The following is an 18,380-nucleotide window of genomic DNA, read 5'->3' on the forward strand; positions in this document are numbered from 1 at the left end:
GCTCCGAGTAGGTCAAGTAGAGCAGGCAACGAGTTCATCAAAGGGGCAAGAACAGACTGTCTTCTCGACTCAACGAATTCGATTGTTTCCCTTCTTTATCACAACCCCTCTCCGGCATAGTCTTCGACCGTGTTCATCTGCCACATCCAATCTCTCGATCCCGGAATCCCAACCTCCGCCTAGAAACCCAAGATGCCCAACGACCAAGCCGGGGGAAATGACCGTACGGTGGCAGTAAGCAGACTACAGGTTTCTCAGAGCGCTTTATTTCCATCTCCGATTCTCGCTCCGCCGCGGCATTCGGCGCCACCGATGTCCTCGGTTTAGAGTTGGCGACTTTCCAGTTTCCATGGTCCGCCCGAACTGAAAGAAGGGCATCAGTGCAGCTTTCATATGAGACCGACCGTGATGGACCGACAAGGCAGTAAAAATAACCCGGATGGGAGGGAGCCGCAGCCGGCCGTCAAGCTTCAACGATCCGCTGGTTCTGATGAACGCTGTTGAGGATGCGGCGCTCTCTTAACCCTTTCTCCGGTTCTTTGAATCATTCAATCGGAGATTGCGAGCAATCTAAAGTACTTAAACCCTCATAGCATGCGTATTGCTTTCAGCATTCTTCTAGTTTTCTAGATAACATCCTTCTCATCCCGCTTCCAAAGCACACACAGAACTTATCCTTGACCCAGAGAAGAAACAAAATGGACAAAGCTTCTTATATTACAAGAAAGCTGGGTCTCCGCAGGCGCGGTCTGTTTACCTTGTTCGGACGCAGGACAGCGGCGGAGGGTCCCACGGGCAACGACGCGGGAGACATGGCTTTGGATCCAAGTGCCTTGCCCCTCGAACAGCTTACAATCACATGTGGCACTATCGAGCCTGCGAACGCTGAGCCGATGGATTTGGATCCAAGTCCCCTGGACCTTGAACAGCTTACAATCACATCTGGCACTATCGAGCCTGCGAACGCTGAGCCGATGGATTGGGATCCAAGTCCCTTGCCCTCTGAACCACTTACCGCCGTACGCTGCGGGCCATCGCCGTGGGAGAGCAACTTCGACCGGAACCGTCGTCAGAGTCGCCTCATCGGTCTACCAGACGAGCTCCTGCTGCAGGTTATGAAGGTTACAGAAGTGGCCGATCTATACATGCTTCGCCAGGTATCCTTCTCCTTCTGGCGCATCTACCGAGGCAGAGATTTCAGCGAGTTCAACAGTGATAAACTGCGACCGGATACCGAAACCAATGAGACGATCGCCCGACGCGCCAAGTTGCAGGCATTTTGCGGCCCCTGTTCACAGAGGAGGTTGTTACCAGAGAACCGCAGCGGAAGGCTCGGCTTGCGGTATCGTTGCAGAAACATGGACTGCTCTCATTGTAAGGATTGCCATTCGAAGCCGACCTTCTCCGTCCAGCAGCGCCAGCAGCCCCCAGAAGTCCGTCGGTGCATCGGCTCGTATTCGTTCTTTCGGCTGTGTCCTCACCTCATGGTTCCAGCGTACTCCATCTTCAAAAAGGCCGAGGAAGTGTCCGCAAACCACCGCGAGAGGCCATCTGTTATTAAATATGAAGAATTCGTCCTTGGAAGCTGCTCCCAGTGTAAGGATTTGGCGCTCCAGGACATGGCTGGATACGAACGGCAGTACTTCTACCCTCCAACGCTCACTCTTTACAAATACTTGAATTCGAACAAAGCGCAATTCTACACTAGATCCAACTGGTGCTTGCCATTCTGCAAAATCCCTGAAGGAGATTCTCTCACAGCCGCATTCCTGCTCCAGAAACAAGAAGAGTTCAGGAACAGATATGGCAATGTATTCTGTCCTCATTTTGGACCTGGCCATAGCCAGGTCCTCAGAGCGTTTGATCCTCAAAATTGCCATTGTCTGGGCGGGGATAGTCGGATTGGTGTTTTTGTTTCCCGCGACCAACAGGGTTGGGGCAAGGCTTTTGGTGGTAAATGGGCCCCACAGCACGATGCACATTCCGTATCGTGTCAGGCCTGCTCTACCCATTACACGTGGATGAGGAGGGATGGGGATGGGGAAGTGTTTCTGTCACGGCATTCTAATGCTGGTCTCGCTTCGACACATGGCGAGAAAAGCTGGCATGGTGGACATTCATTCCTCGCTTTGCTTGATCCTGAGTCATACGCTGCAAGGTCAGATCACGAAACCCAGTATATGTTTTGGTGCGAAGACTCTCGGTGCAGAAATGGTAGGGACTGGATCGAGTATGGTAAAACTTTGAGGTAGTAGACAACCTTTTCTCACGCGTATGAAAAATCAAGAGAACAAAAAATGAGCAACACAATTTTCCATGCCGGAGTATCAATGATTCCGCATCCCAACCAATTGCTTCCCTCACAGAACTGAACGACCACAACCAAATCCCAAGTCCACTCCAACTTCGCTAGCATCTCTGTATCCAGTTAGTAAATTATTCCCAGACTCTTGCCAAGGGCTCTATTCCAAGATACCAGGGCGATTCCAGCACAGACAAAATTCTAGGTGAAATTCCATGTAATGCCTTGGACGAAAGTTCGGATAATACCCGGGAGAATAACTAGATGATGCCCCAGATGATATATCGCTTTTTGGGAGAAGAGGTAGGGGAAGTGTAGAGGGGGATAAGGACATCAAATACCTCTTCATGAGCACACTGTCTCACTAAATTACCCATCACAAGTGGGCCATATTGGCCGGCTGGGTCATGTGATACTTGAGTTCGCCTTTTAAATCACAGACTTGTTGACTACTCTTCTTCTCGAGCTCTCCGACTGTGTTATCCGTTGTTGTAACCCGGCCTTGCAAGTTGGTAAGGTCTTGCCGTATTTGTTCCAAGGCCTTGGTCAGTGATGAGATCTTGGATCTTGGTGTTCAGGTCGGTAAGGTCTTGCCGTATTGTTCCAAGGCCTTGCTCTTTGGTGAGCTTTTCAACCGTGCTTTTCAGTGCTTGGACCTTGTTCTTCAGGGTCTCGACGTCTGAATCGGTATCCTTCCAGGCTAGGAGTCGTGCGAGCCACTTCCAAGATTTCATGATCCTCTGCTGCAAAAAGCTCAACAGCGTGAACGCCAAGCTGATAACGAGGAAATCGAGTTCAAACTTCCATGTCTCTGGCTCTTGAGGCTCACTCGCTTTCTCTTGGGCCTTGGCGATGCGTTCAAGCAAGCTGAGCAGCTAGGGGTCGGTGTTGTCGGTTTGGCTGTTGTCGCGCTGGAAGCTTTCGACCATGGCAGAGAGCTTGTCTAGCTTGTCTAGCTTGTCTAGCTTGTCTAGCTTGTCTAGCTTGTCTAGCATGTCTAGCCTGTCTAGCCTGTCTAGCCTGTCTAGCCTGTCTAGCCTGTCTAGCTTGTCTAGCTTGTCTAGCTTGTCTAGCTTGTCTAGCTTGTCTAGCTTGTCGTCGATGCTCTGTATTGCAGTGCCGGCTTCGATATATCTAAAAGCAGGCAATAGGGGTTAGCAAATAGTCAAGAAGTTGCCGCTTGATTTCTCACCCTTCGGGATGGCAGATGCCCATCGTGTCGCTTAACGCAGGGCTGGGGTCGGCCGACATGTACTCGATGGCGTCTGGGCTTGAGCGACCACGTCCGAATGGGCCTCTCTTGGGGCCACCACAGTGAGCGACCCTCATCAGAGAGCCCATGACGGCCATGACAAGAGCAATAAGGTGAGACAGTTTCATTTTGATTCAAACTGACGGATCAAACTGACGGATCAAACTGACGGATCAAACTGACGGATCAAACTGACGGATCAAACTGACGGATCAAACTGATGATTGATGAATGACGAGTGGCGGATATGGAAGGGGTTGAGCGTTGAAAAGTGAATCAGGGATCTCGTCGTCAGTTATAAGAATATCAAGGTGAAGTGGTTTGAACCGATCTCTGGTCTGGAGTCTGGTCTGGAAGGAAGGTGCACCGCAGATCAAAGGGAAGGCACCCGAGGCATGATGGGAAAGTGCATCCAAGTGGAAGGCGCGCCAGCCAGCAAACGGTGAGACGGAAAGACGGGTTCAAAGATTTCATTGCCTTAGCAGCTACATACATACATACCGACTGAAGCCCGTTTGTTAGTCTCCCCGGTTCAAAGCCTTCCTTGCTTCTATTATCCCATTGAGTGCCGAGTGACCTCACATAACCTCAGACCAATAAGACTACAGCAATCCAGGCTGACTGTCCAGTAGCTGTAAGTAATTATTTACAGAGACCCACTTTTGGGTTATGTGAGGTCACTGGGCACTCAATGGGATACGGACGGGCTCTGTTCTTGCAGCCATACAATGAACACGCCTGGACTGCATCAAAACCGAAGCAACGCGATGCTTCCATCACTAAAGGCAGTTTGGCAGTTGGGTTCTTCATGGCACTTAGTTCCTTTTCACAGAAGGAACAGTCTACAGAAGGCAGCAGACCTGCAACAACCTAGCCGGAGCATGGCATGGGATGGGCAAACGGGATTTGCATCATCGGTAATACCTCTCTGCTCAACCCAGTCACTCAACCCGCTCATTTCAGGTAGGCTAATTACATATCTAGGAATAGTAAACACTCTTCGTCAATCAACCCACCTAACGGAATTGTCTGGCCAGGTTGAAATCATGCGACGGAATGGATGCATACTGATACGGCGCCTAGACGCATCATGTCATTCTCATTGAGTTTTCACGTTGATTTTCAACGACAAACACTGCCAAAGCCGAAAGCTGACAAAGTGCAACTTGCACCCATGAGCGTCTCCCACTCTTGGGCAGTCGTTGTCTAGCCTAGGATTTAGACAGTGAATTAAACGGACCTCAAAAGTCCCTTCGGACCCCACCCAGCAAAAAGAACATACAACACCAGGTATTCGCTGATCGTCACCGACTCAACTACTAGTCCGGCCCTCACTGGCTTATCTATGGGAGAGCGGACGGGATCCCGAGTTTTCCAATGGGTATGGTCGTATGTGACGACTTGTGGGTGTTGTGGAGATTATGTCGCCCCTCAGCTAAGGGAACAAAAGCAAAAAAACATACAACACCAGGTATTCGCTGATCGTCACCGACTCAGCTACTAATCCGGCCCTCACTGGCTTATCTATGGGAGAGCGGACGGGATCCCGAGTTCTCCAGTAGGTATGGTCGTATGTGTCATGAACCGGCGTTTGACGTGCTCATACTGGTCGGTGACGATGAGAAACTCGGATTAGGACGCGATGCATCTAATGCATTACGCCTTGCACTATCCGTATACCAGGGTCTTATGCAACCAAGGGCGGAGGAGCTGCGACAGGAAGCCCTTGAAAACGCAAAAAAAAAAAAAAAAAAAAAAAAAAACCTCACCCTCGGGCATTTTCTTTATGGTTTTGAATTGAGATCGCAAGACAGAAGCACTGTGTATCTATTACAAGTAGCTTCATACACCTCCGAGTCGGTAGGTTGGATTATGGTTTAGAGTCGGATGAACTACACATAAACTCCAAGCTTATCATACCAAAAACTCTACAGAAGCCTCAGTAGCGCCATTACCTTGGTCTGTTGACTGCAAACAGCTTTTACAAAGGCAGTTCAGAAGCTCAATCAAAGCACGTCCGGCAAAAGATGGGTTTTCCTTTTACTTATCCCAAAGTGCTGCCAGCTGTTCATCTCAAGTGTGAGGTGGGCCGGCGGCATCTTGGATGTCTAGGGGGCTACATACACATGATGTCTGTGGGCTGGCTCGTAACTGGCAGTGCCCGCATTAGCTTGACCCGATGGCTCGGTAACCGGCGCGCGCGTAGCCCCCCCTGGTTGCACTGCATCGAACAGTTTGCCTATCGTCAGCATGCCAAGAATGGTGGATGGTCCAAAAAAGCTGTTGATGGAGGCAAATGTCTCGGAGCCCCGTTGAGCTCAATCCAGCCAAAACCATGGTTGATTAAGCTGATTGCGATACTAAAGCATGTATGCATTGGGGAGGGGGGGTTGTGGTAACCAATTTGAACGGAGCATGGGGCCTATCGGTGCCGGCGTACATGACATACCGGGCCATCAAGGCAAACACACAGCCGTCTCTAGGCTTCCTGAACGACAATTCCAATAAGGTAGTATGCCAAGAGCTTGCTCAGATTGGCAACGGTTGCCGGTATTCAGCCAGTGCACTTTTGGTTGGCGGCCAGTGTCTAACCCGATCTAGAAGTATTACCACACAGGAGCTGGAAATACCATATTCCGTCACCCTAACTCTAACTAACCCAGACCCTAACCCAGACCCTAACCACCCTAACTACTAACCCGTTAGGGTCTGGGTTAGGGTCTGGGTTAGTTAGAGTTAGGGTGATGGAATAGGGTTAGGGTTATCTGTGTCAGGGAAATGTGGTGGTGTTGGCAGTGCCTTCCTAAATAGGCTTAACTCACTGGCCGCCGACCAAAAGTGCACTGGCTGAATACCGGCAACCATTGGCAACACACCTTCGCAGCTACGACACCGCTGATCGCCCCAAGGCCGTGAGTGTGCCGCATATGAGCGGGTGCAAGATTTCCTAACAAGCTAATGCAGACGACCGAGCACGTGGGCGGGCCAAATTAGTTGCATTGAGGTTGGTGATAGAAGGGCATATTATGAATATCAACCCGCGGGGAGGGCGGAAGCCTGTGCACCCGGAGGGGGGGCCTCCGATCCTTTGTGTTTCTAGTTTCTGGTTGCGCATCCAATTCAGCGGTCCAATCGGGCACCGGGGTTTTTTCTTTCATGTCAGGGGTTGACGAGTTGCGTTAAGGAGCCGAAGCTGGACATCTATCAACCGATATCTCTGCAACATTGAATGAATGCGGAACCCTATGGAGGGAGAGACATGCCACCCGTCTACGCTTGCCGTCTTTGGCCTCGCAAGAACAGGTCCGAGGGAGGGGGGGAGGTTAAAAAGTAAGAAGTGAAAGAGATAAAAATGATAATAATAATAATGCCGCGTTTGCGTTGAAATATCAGACTCGGTCATAACCGGCCGGGACGTCCGACGAATGAAAAGCGACGGGGATGTTCATCCTATTTCGTTCCGGTGCTACTACTGTCCCTCCTTTGCTCCGTCTTCCTTTCGGGTACGAGTCAACAACACACACAACTTCCTGACCCTGAACGACTTCCTCGACCGGGATGGGGGGGGGGGGGGGGGGGCTGTTGACGTTCTTTCGACGATACGCATCGTCACCCCGGTCCGCCGACTTGATGCCCTGTTCAGATTGGGCGGACGAATGACGAAAGAATCACCCAAGGGGTACATTGGAGCAGCTGAAGACGAAACCCTAGTGTGGCAATGATGTCTGCTTCGAGGCTGAAAGTTTTCTTTTGTCGAGTCGTGCGTGAGCTGGAAAAAGCTAGAAGCCCAATATCGCTGCTGCCAAGCACAATAACACGAGTAGTATATACAAGGGTTATCATTTCACATACTACTAGGTATATCGCGGGTGGCGTTTCCCCACACGCAAAATCCCTCGCGCCCCGTCCGTCCGAGGACTCCAGTATTTCCCATCCCAGCCGGGGTCTGTTTCCATGATGGGTCTCGTATCGATGACCCCGAATGTATTGCATGCGTCGTCCGTTTGAGACCATGCCGATCTCGACGATCGTCGGGAAGCGTATTTTTGGGCAAGAGAGCGTGTCGCGCGATCAAGTGTCGGGGCTATCAAAGCCAAGTCCAAGGTGAACTTGCGGAGAGCCGTTTCTTGGCGCACAGTAAGGTAAAGTGATGATATCAATGTGTAGAAATGCTGATTAATAATGATTGTTATGGTTCATTCATGCGTGCCCTTTTTTTTCTCTCTTGTGGTTCCAAGTGAATCGCCCGCCGAGGTATGGGCCCAAATCACATATCCGGACGGGCAGGTCCTGGTTCTGCGTCATTCTTTGCAGAGTAGTGTAATCTTTCGCGCCGCTGTTTCTGGCCGTGGCTAAGATGTCCTGCGAGGCGGCGGCGGCGATAGTCCTTGTTGAACGTCTCCTAGTTCGACGTCTAAGAAAGCTTTCGAACGGTCCAAGTCGAAATCCAGGCTCTTGCCAAGGCTGTAGGAGCCGACTGTCAGATCCGGGCCCTCGTTACCCGACAACGGCCACAATTCGGGGAGCGGCGACGCCGGCCGGCGCGGCGACGTAGGCGTGCGAGGCCTGAATGCCGTGTTGTATGGGGACAATGTCGGCCGCCCATCGCTGCTCAATAACGCCCGCTTGCTAGGGAGGGGCGACGTGGGCCGCCGCGGTTTGAATTCCGTGCCGTGTGCTGATCTCGTCGATGGTCCTGCATTGCTGCCCCTCGAGGACCCCCAGCTAGGCAGCGGCGATGTGGGCGGACGCGGCTTGAATTCCGTCTCGTGTGGCGATAACGTTGATGATCCTGCATCGCTGCCCCAGCCGGGGAGCGGCGCCGTGGGCGGCCGCGGCTTGAACTCGGTCTGGAACGGCGTCGCCGAGGAGGGCATGCGAGGGCTGGAGCCCCAGTGGGTTTTGTCGTCGCTGTACTCCTCGGGAATCTCCTGCAGCGCGATCCTCTCGCCCGCGTGCTTGTCGTCGGCTTGGGCGCCGCCCGACACCCGCTTTTTGCTGCTGGTCTTGCTTCCGAACGCCGTGCTGCGGCGGTCAGTCGTGGAGGAGCCGAGTTTCTTGGACGTCAGGGACGTGTGGATCTCGCGGAGAATTGGACGAAGGATAGGGATGCACTGCACGATGATGGTGCCAGTAATCTCGGATGAATACCTACGCAATCTTAGCCAATCTATCCCTCTCCCCGGGTGGGACTTATGGAGTCGACGTGGGCTTGTCTCTCCTGATAAAGAAAAAGAAAAAAAGAAAATGCAAATCTTACCAAACCTGGGACACTCCGTTGCGATCTGATGGACAATATTAGCGGCCGTAGGATCCGTGTAGGTGATTACGTTGACTCACAGATGTACCAAGGGTCGCGGTCATTACCGCTATCTTTCCAGCTGACTCTGATAGCCGAAACAATAGCGACGCTGTGAAGGGTTTAGCATCTTGTCCGAACAGGGTCGAGTAACTGACTCGGGTGCGACTCACATCATTCCCAAACTCATCGTGATGCAGAGGCCGATTTTCTCGGCACGCTTCATCTCCAGTGAGCGGGTGATAAACCATGGGAAAGACGCAAAGACGAAATCCATGATGATGTTGTAAACTGGGCAACAAAGTCAGCCGATGAACAAAGCCCGAGGACAGTGTCGCGCCAATGGCAGACGTACCATTTCCGCCCTCCTTGACGTCGTTACGGGTTTGCTTGTCGAGGCAGAACTGGAGTCGATAGTCGTTGTCGTAAGATTTGCTGCCGCAGACCTTGCCCCACTGGATGAAGACCTTGGCGACCATGTAGATGTTCATCGTGGCGATGCAGAAGTACAAGATCCATCGCTGCCATTGATTGCTCATCCGGATAAGCGTCACTCCAAAGGCCGTCTTGGTCCATGCCTGGCCTATCAACGTGCCGCAGGATGATATGTTGATGAGAATGTGCATGCGGTCGTCCCATGCCTTGGACGAGTCTTCGAGTACATAGCCGGTCGCGAATTCGTAGATGATGAGGCTGTTGTTTGCGAGCAGCACCGACTACACATGCCGTCGTCAGCTTACAAGTCGGGGGGGAAAAAAGGTTGTGTTACCCGTTCCCAGGCCGCCAACCAAACAAACATGAATGCTTGCAGGGAACGTGCATCATGTTCGTGGAAGAGAGGACGAACTGAAGGCGAAGATTTAACTCACCCAAGATACTATAAGAATATAGTCGTCGTACCACAGGCCATGGCGCCTCGTGATCTTACACCAGAGGCGCAGTGCGAGGAAGATGGTTGCACCAGCAAACAGGGACCACAACCCGACGTTCAGCTGCAGATAAGGGTTCACAAAACGGACTGCCTCTTGGTCGTTTTTTTCCCGTGGTTCGATGATCATTGTCACATTCTAGGCCGGGCGTGAGAGCCACAAACCTTGAATGGGGGAGATTCAAGCAGGAGTCGTGGGATGGAGTCGGACGGCAGTCGGCGGACACGAGGCACGGCACGGACGGGATGGGAAAACCAGACTGGGAGGGCGAGGGCCGAGGATGAAGTAGAAACACAAGACGAACCAAAAGAAGGTAAAGAGCGGCCTATGCGCGGGAAAGGGCAATTCAAAGAAAAGGGTAAACGAGTGTATTGGCCGACCTGGCTAGTCAAAGAGAGGCAGCTTGTAAGAGTTAGAGAGATGAGGAGGGAAGTGGGAGTGCGGCACAGGATACAGGATCAGTCGTGATCGGGCACTATCCATCCAAGCGGCACAAGCAATACAGGGAACACCCCCAGACACACACACAAACACGCAACAAACAACAAGGGGGGGCAGGGGGGCGGCCAACGAAGCGAAGGGAAGCGTCGCTTTTGCTGCCCACGTACGCTTCCACCAACGCGAGAGCCAGCAGCTCCTGGAGTTATATGAACGACCGGGGTCGCGAGCGTTGCAGTGCAACTCTGCCCCACCAAGACGCGCAAGGAGCGCCGGCCGGTTCGTCATACGGGCGAGGCGCTTCTTGATCATGTATAAGGCACGCCAAAGAGCCATGCCAAAGGTACCTACATGGCATTGGTGGGTAGTCTTACGCCAAGGCGGGCTGATGCAGTCCAGCCCACGCGGGCGAGCGGTCAGACGGGGCAGGTGAGCTCACGGGAAGGATGGGATGCCGTGCAAAATGGCCTGGGGGAGGCGGAGGACCGTCTGGTACCGGTCATGATGGCTACCAAAAAGAAAGTATTGACGATATCATGCCGAGGGGATCATGCGTGAAAGACCATCATAGCGTCCTCAATGTAACGCACCTCACTGAAACCGCGCTACCACGTGGATAAATAGCAGCTTTCTTCTTTTTCTTCGTTCTCAGGTCGAGATACAGGACCAGGTGAGCCACCGTGGCCTCACCGAGTCAAGATCCCCCCCCAAGCTACATACATACCTAGGTGGTAGTAGAACCAAACTAAACGGGCTGTGAGTGTGTTGGAGTTTCTCCGAGAAGTCGGTGCGACCCTGTCAGTGATCTGCGTCTTCCCCTTCTCGAGCTGGGTTGAACCATACCAATGGGTTCCCGTAAAAAGACTGTGCAACTTTGGGGGGAGCCACGGAGCGTACTCTCGGTCGTTGAAAGCCCTTCAACTTGGCGCCACACAGATGGGTGCGTGGGTAGGTAGTCCGTTCAACGATTCAAACCGATTCCCCGCTTCCATGACTGGGGAGTCCCGGAAACGGCCCATCGAATTCGTGTCGGAAGGATTTGATTTAGATGAGACATCCACACCCCCCCTCCCTTCAAGCAGCTCGCTTCCTGCTCCACTGACCTCTGTATCCCGGCAGATCGTCGCTCGTGTCCACAGTCTACCAAGAGAGCACCCCCGGTACTGCCTCCCAAGAGAAGAATGCCATTGGCTTTTGCGGTTGTCGATTGTTAGCTGGATGGATTTGTGACGGCCCCGGTGACGAGCACTATACCGGGCTTGCTGCGTTCCATCTAGTGGCATCTTCTTGTTGGTTGATGGTCACAAATGCACGCAATGTTTGTCTGTAATCCCCGGGATGGCGATATCACTTGCAGGGATAGGCCTGAACACGATCTCGGGGACAGGGTCGTTGTGGCGTATTATTTCCACCTTGAGTTACATTCTAGCCTTGTCCACCCTGGTCAGGGAGGGTCTGACAACTTCCTCCAATTCTGTTTGGTGGGAGTTTTCCCCCAATCCGGGCTCGCTGGTCGATTCCGTGTGGCCACGCGAAGTCCAACGTTATACCAACAACTTTTCCGAGTTCCCAAAAGAAACTCCGCATATTCCAGAAATGGAATCGTTTCTTGTTCAGGTGGACGATCCTCTGTGTTACCATCGACACTCGAGAGGCGCTGCTACGTATCATTTTGGCGGGCGCCCGCTGTGCGGTCCTATCATCCACTCGTCTCCGGTTGGTTGCCGTCCCATCTTCCGAACCCTTTGATTTGACTGAACTCAGAGCCGCCGGATCATTCGAGGGTTCATGCTTCAAATTCACGTCAATGGAGGGAGGGAATGCGACCTATTTGAAGTTGGTTACGATGTAGGTTTTGTTTCGGCCGAACCGAACCCCGGCTGCCCCTCTCGCCGGTCGCTGTACCATACCTTTACAACCCATGGCTCGGCCAAATAATCACATGCGTCAACTGCTGATGAAATCGGGCATTTTCTATCGCGGCCGCCACATGTGTTGGCGATAGATTAGGGTAGTGGGGAAGGGGGTGGTCCTAGGTAAAGATGGACGGACCACGGGAATTCCCCTTTCCCTCTCTCTCCCCCCCTCTCTCTTTCTGTCTCGCGTATTTTGTTTGTCTTCCCTTTCGGTTCCTTGCCTATCTGTGCCTTTCCGTTTTCTGCTTGTTGGCAGTTGGCCATGTTGGAACAAAGTGTGGCGCGTCAAGTCGCGGTTTCACTTCGGGATGTTGGAGAGTCCGCAGGGTTGCAATCGTCCAGATTAGGATATTAGCAACCGGCCGTCCGAGCGGCCCTTTCCTAGCATGCGGCGGACAGAAACACTCGGTCGCAGTATCCATGGGGGTCTCATGCTTTCAAACAGCAAACTCGGGCCGTGACGAGCCGAAACCCGCGATGCACCCGGTGAAAGGCAAAGGCCGTGAGGAGTTGAAGCTGGAGACGATGAAAGGCCACCAAGATCCACATGCAAAGGTCCAGACTCAAGTCGAAGTGCACACACGGAGCCGCTAGGGTTGGAGTCGGGGGCCCAACATGATCCTTGACTTCGGGAGATTCCAGGAGTGCCGGGCGTGCTCCGCGGACTCGCTCCGATGTGGAACTCTTGGGGTTTGGGGACCCAAGCGACGAATTGCGCTATACGAGAGCGTCGCGCAAATTACGTAGCAATGCCCTATTATCTCAACCCGCAGGGAGACCAATTTTGGTGGCGAACGCAGGTACACCCAAAAGACGGGCGTCGAATTCTAGCTTGCCACCCTATGACGGCACGGGGGAAGCGAGCCTGCAAGTGGTATCGGAGATGGCTCCCCGAAAGACATGCCATCGCCGGATGAGCGCAATGGAGAGACCAATTGGCGGGGAAAGGGAGGGATGGTGTTTGTTCTCGTCACACATGTCCTACACCAGAAGCCATTGCAACGGCTCCAACGGTCGGCCTACTCTAGGTATCGACACGTGGAAATAGCTTGTGCTCTCTATTACCCAGGTAGTGTGCAGTCTCAGCCCCCAAAGGAGCAAGCCGGATCACTGCCCATTCAAGGAAACGTCTGCCGTGCTGGACAGCCGCTTGTGGCGTCATCGCCAAGAGTACATAGCTTCACGTCTATCGAGCATCAAATCCGAGGCTCCCTCACGCCTGGGCAGCTACGTGATTCAGGCAGTGGTGGTGCTCGTCTGCAGCCTCATAGTGCACAGGCGACCTAGCCATCGCATCTTCACCGGCGATGTTGAAGAAGATATCCCATGTATTACAGCGGTCCTTGTTGTGACTCACGCACATGGACGCTTAGCGTCGAGTCAATCTAAACAAGCAACCCTGACACAGAATCTACCAAACGTGTGGTCCGGTTCTTCATCGGAGCTCCATTGCAGCTCACTATCGAGTATCGCAGAAGCCCAAGCAGGCGGTGTGCCAAGGACATGTAAGCTTGAATCTTGGTTCATCGTCACGCGGAGATGCACGTACATAAAGTCAGCAATGTGCAGCCACGTCGCAAGCCTGGCTGCATGCATGCCGCGGAAACTCGCGACTCGAAGCGTTCCGCCAATTGAAACGCAGTTTCTCGACAACCAACTCGACTAAACTGGCCACTGGAAGAAAAATGAAATAACAAAAGGGGGGAGCCTTTAGGCGATCCTAGCGTAACAAATTTGATGGTGTAGCGGAGGGGAGAGGCCCGTCATGCGTGATGCGGGGTTTACCCTGGACGAGCATCTACGGTCATGACCATGACGATGGCAACTCCAACGCTACAAGAGATATGTAGGCGCGTCAATGGAAGCACTCCAAATTCTTGTGAGATCAGAACATCTGATAGTGTATCCATGAATCAAACACGGCGTCAGAGCGGCTAGATTTTGAAGCTGATACGGTGTTGTCGCTGACGACGATTTACGACTGCGGTAACGGCCTTAACTAGCGGCTTAGCAAGCTCATCGCCAGTCTTCTCAGGATTATTGCTCTCATGGCCGGCCAACTTCCGCCTTCATCCTATCCGTCTGTCGCTTCTTGTGCAAGTTCATGGACGTATACTTGAATGCAATGATGCGAGAACCTAGCTAAGCTACTTACCTTTGCGTCAACGCTAAGTAATGGTACGCTACCGTTGACAAAACTTTTCTCTCGTTCCTCATTTCTAGTCTCTGATGGGTTTCTCAAACATGAGACGGGTAGCAGAATGATCAAGGACGGGAAAAGAACAAGGTTTTTAGTTTCTGGAACTAAGGCTACTATGAGACCACGAAGTGAAGCTGGACACATGAAAGTATGTACAGTAACTGGATTCGGTGTACTGAATAACTATGTTGGCATGCATTATGAGCCTTAGAGATTGGACATAAGTCATAGGCCATCACCACGTATTCTTCATATTTGACTTTTTTGTACTTTGCTTGCAAAGAGTTTCTCGGCGAGAGAAATAGGATATAAAATACGATGAAAAAAGAGTAAAGCCCTTCATAAAGGCTTACTCCATATGAACCCAGGTCCCTGGTGTGTGTGCAATATTCTGAACTGTTATAATTTGATACTCAAATCTTACGAAGATATGCTCCGAAGGATATCAAAGATTTGAGCTGTAGTCTTATAGTACTTGTATAGTTTTATCCTACGCTATTTACATTTTCCTCCTTATCCAGTGATATAACAGCTCATACAGTTTCAGAGTAGGTCTTTTTACGTTCTAGCCACCAAAAGAGGTTTAGTCTAGTACACCCTATACACGGAAATCACATGACGTATAGCCTAATACGCAAACACATTTGATCTGTGTTAGAGCTTAACATGACTTAGTGTTGAATAAAGAACGTAATAGTTTAGAGCAGCTGCTGTTACAGGTCTCACTTCAATCGTGGCTAGCAACGATATCAGCTATGAACATAATTCCGGTTGCGTTGAGCCTCACGCCAAAGTCATAACAACTTCAACATTTCAGCCAGGTATGTTTAACGACGGTATTACTAATGTGCCAAACTTGACGACTCCACTGAATCTGTTATCAACGTCGTGAAAACTCGTGCGTCTCGAGTCACGCGGAGGTCGTTTCACTCAATTATCTCCAGGCACCTCGCAGGACACATCCAAGCTTTTACAAGAGCCCGACAGGAAGCCGACCAGCTCTAATTATACAGTGGCTCTCTGCGGTAGATAAGCTCCAGGGACAGGAAATACCAAACTGGATAGAAGATAAATAGAGAGTTGATGATATGGTACGCATGCACTTGCCGATAATCATCGCTTGGCAGTAGAGCTTCAGAGGGCCATGTATCCAGTCTATCTAGCGCGGGATAATAGGCCTTTACTAGTGTGGATTTAAATGGTTCTGGTTCAAGCTTAAATAGTCGATAACAAATGTGTCATGAGTCACAAGTAACATAAGGCGTTAATAACTGCCCCTAATTGACAGCGTTTTCTTTTGCGACAAAATGACAACCAAAAACCTCAAAACTCTACTTAAGGTTTAATAGATGGTATAGAAGACCGTCGAGTAAGCGAGGCTCAATAGACACCGTTTTTTCGGACAAATACTTTAATTTGCGTAGTTCGCTGAACGTCTCACAAGAATTAGGCCTGCGCTCGGTTTCCAGACTGTATAGCTACGTAATAATGGAAAACATTGGCAAATGAGCTTTTTTCAAACCTCATGTTGCAATAGACTTGCTTTGCTGCGAGCAAGGACACTGGAACTAGGGATGGGAAAAGCTACTTGGGCGCTATTGTCGACCTTCGCTATGGCCTCGAGAGTCAAGCCATGGGTTTAAGGGAGAGTAAGAAGGGGCCGTCTTCCTAGCTTTCCATTTTGTTATGGTCTTTGACATTCAAGATACCACACCTCTGACTACAACATTAGCTCGTTTGTAGATGCTTGGTGCTTCTGAGGGGCTGCAGCCAACATCTGGTAGATATGGTGCCGCCCCAAGCCATGCGCATTAGAACTGCTGAAATATTGGTGCATGTCAAGAATCGCCCAGTAGCTTCACTCAAGAGAGGGTGGGGGATGATGCGGTTGAATAGGATTGTATGTATTTGATGCGCGTTAATACAGCTATTTACACCGAACCTGCTTTGTGAAACGGGCTGCCTCCGGCCGAAGCTCATCTCCAGCGACAAAGTGTCGAGGAACGATCATCAAGGCCAACATATGTACATTGAATAAGAGTTTGTCCAATCATGCAACTGTAGATCGAAGACGGGCATAAAAGATTCCCTCCACGGGGCGCAACGCTGCCTTGACTGATCTCAATCCGACAGGCCCGCCATCCCTCATTGTGGTAACGTGTTCCCTCATGTCATGGTCTCGTGCAACGAGAAACAGTTTAGTTGGCGACGACGATGTCGCGAGCGTGGCTACGGCGCTTCTTGGAGCTGTAGACAGCGGGGCCGGGAATGGGGTAGCTGGTGGCACCGCTGTAGATGTCGAAGAGGACGCCCTTGTCGGTAGCAGTGTAGAGGCTGGTGCCGGCAACGCCCGAAGGGTTGGCAGAGCCACCGCCGGTGACTTGGAGGTTGATGCACTGGGGGTAGAACTGAGCACCGTTCTGTTGACCGGCGCTGTGGAGGGCGATGATCTCGTGACGGAGGACGTAGTTGCCGGCGGCGATGTCGCTGGGAATGGTGACCTCCCACTTGTTGCCGTTGCTGATGAGCTCTTCGGCCGCCCACTTACCGCCGCTGAGACCCTTCTCGGAGATCTTGAAGAACTTGAGGTTGGTCTTGGTGGCGGAAGAGCAGTCGCCGCTGCACTTGGCAAGGTACTCGATGACGGGGCCCTTGTGGGAATCGGGCCAAGTGTTCCAGGCGAGGGTGATCTTCTCACCGGCAGCAACCGTGACGCTCTTCTTGCCGGGAGTGGCCGACTTGTGGCAGATGATGTCGGGGTTGTTTGCGGCGCTGGGGGAGACGAAGCCGAGATCAGGCTGGTCGGCGTTCCAGCCAGGGGTCTCCGGCTTCGGGTTGGCGTAAGGAGCGGTCGAGGGGTTGTAGTTGGTGATTGTCTGGCCGCCGGCCGTGATCTTCTCAACGAAGCCGTGGGCAGAGACGGCGGTGGCGCCGAGGAGAGCGGTGACGAGAGCTTTGGCGTACATCTTCAGAGTTGTTTGGTAGGTTGGGGGAAATGGGTATCTTGCTAGCGCGGAAAGAGTGAATGAATGGCTCACAGAGCAAAGAATGAATGGGGTTGAAGATGATGGAGAGCTGAAGAGCAACGGATGTGAAGAATGATGTGAGAAGCGTGCCTAGGAGAGATGCAATACCGCCGGTTGGAACGTCTTTCTTATAGTCGTTTCTGTGCTCCCTTGCCCAGACAAGAGTTCGGATGTCAAGCAAGCCACCTCGTGAACTTCATGGAGTCATGGGCCGCAATCCCGTCAACGGGCCAAGCCCCTTCTCTGAAAAAACTACTGAGTTTGAGCCTGTCAATCGGAGGCCTTCATCACCCGCCCCTGTTTCCTGCCGGCATTCATAGGCGCCGGCAGTGGCAACAATTCCCCCTAAACATGCCCTCCTATTCTAAAAGGAAGGTCGATGTCTTGGTCCGTCGGCTCGCAGAGCATCCTCGTCGGTACACGTGGGCGCCAGCCAGTAGAATCATCGGTAGACATTAAACGCGCGAGAAAGACCACAAAGGCGGAGCGTTGGGGCTGGTCTCGGAGTTCACAAAACAATCTACTTCTCACGGAGGCAGTGGGGCAAAAGTCTCGGCGGGATCGGTGACCGCATCGGGGCCGGGGTTGTGGTGTGGTCAGGCGAGCCATCGGGACGGCCAACGGACACCCGCGTCTAGTGTGCCACTGTATCTGAGCAAAACGGATGACGCTTGTGTCTAAGCCTGGGCCAGTCCGCGGCCTTTGATGGATCCCGACTGATGCAGCATGACACGTGGCGAAAGTCAAGTTGTTTGCCAAGTGCTCAACCAGCGTCAATGGAAACCCGACTAAGCGCCGCATCTATAGTGACCATGCCTGCATGCGTTTGCTCATTGACACAAACTGATGCCGCACTGCGTGTTGAACTCGAGCTATCAACATTTCTTGTTGACAATCGGGTATGATTTCACCATTTCGGATGCGAGTGGCAACTTTTCCTCGACTACGGGTACTCTGGCAGATAGATGTCAAGGGGCAATGTAAAGGCCCCGACAGAAAATCCGGAGAAGGCTGTAGG

The 18,380-nt window shown here is 52.0% G+C and overlaps 4 protein-coding genes and 2 non-coding genes across 6 annotated transcripts; 1 reads left to right on the forward strand and 5 right to left on the reverse strand.

The window, feature by feature from the left end:
- Positions 1-698: 698 nt before the first annotated feature.
- Positions 699-2,715, forward strand: GLRG_10311 (uncharacterized protein; the record flags this gene model as incomplete). The annotated part of the gene is made up of 2 exons (XM_008100996.1): positions 699-1,811; positions 2,686-2,715. The coding sequence occupies 2 exons, from the start codon at positions 699-701 to the stop codon at positions 2,713-2,715; spliced, it is 1,143 nt and encodes a 380-aa protein (XP_008099187.1).
- Positions 2,716-3,177: 462 nt separating this feature from the next.
- GLRG_10312 (uncharacterized protein) lies at positions 3,178-3,682 on the reverse strand (the record flags this gene model as incomplete). The annotated part of the gene is made up of 2 exons (XM_008100997.1): positions 3,178-3,436; positions 3,495-3,682. 2 exons carry the CDS (start codon positions 3,680-3,682, stop codon positions 3,178-3,180), a joined length of 447 nt encoding a protein of 148 aa, XP_008099188.1.
- Positions 3,683-4,829: 1,147 nt separating this feature from the next.
- On the reverse strand, positions 4,830-4,945 carry GLRG_12540. The gene has a single exon (XR_001139474.1). It is a non-coding gene; the product is annotated as a 5S ribosomal RNA (ribosomal RNA).
- A 65-nt stretch (positions 4,946-5,010) lies between these two features.
- GLRG_12541 lies at positions 5,011-5,126 on the reverse strand. Its single transcript, XR_001139475.1, has one exon. It is a non-coding gene; the product is annotated as a 5S ribosomal RNA (ribosomal RNA).
- A 2,780-nt stretch (positions 5,127-7,906) lies between these two features.
- GLRG_10313 (uncharacterized protein) lies at positions 7,907-9,911 on the reverse strand (the record flags this gene model as incomplete). The annotated part of the gene is made up of 6 exons (XM_008100998.1): positions 7,907-8,705; positions 8,815-8,839; positions 8,895-8,965; positions 9,027-9,144; positions 9,209-9,569; positions 9,723-9,911. The coding sequence occupies 6 exons, from the start codon at positions 9,909-9,911 to the stop codon at positions 7,907-7,909; spliced, it is 1,563 nt and encodes a 520-aa protein (XP_008099189.1).
- Positions 9,912-16,534: 6,623 nt separating this feature from the next.
- GLRG_10314 (glycosyl hydrolase family 61) lies at positions 16,535-17,302 on the reverse strand (the record flags this gene model as incomplete). Its single annotated transcript, XM_008100999.1, has 1 exon — positions 16,535-17,302. One exon carries the CDS (start codon positions 17,300-17,302, stop codon positions 16,535-16,537), a length of 768 nt encoding a protein of 255 aa, XP_008099190.1.
- Positions 17,303-18,380: the final 1,078 nt, after the last annotated feature.

This window comes from Colletotrichum graminicola, assembly GCF_000149035.1.
Source record: "Colletotrichum graminicola M1.001 genomic scaffold supercont1.59, whole genome shotgun sequence".
Classification (NCBI taxonomy): Eukaryota; Fungi; Ascomycota; class Sordariomycetes; order Glomerellales; family Glomerellaceae; genus Colletotrichum; species Colletotrichum graminicola.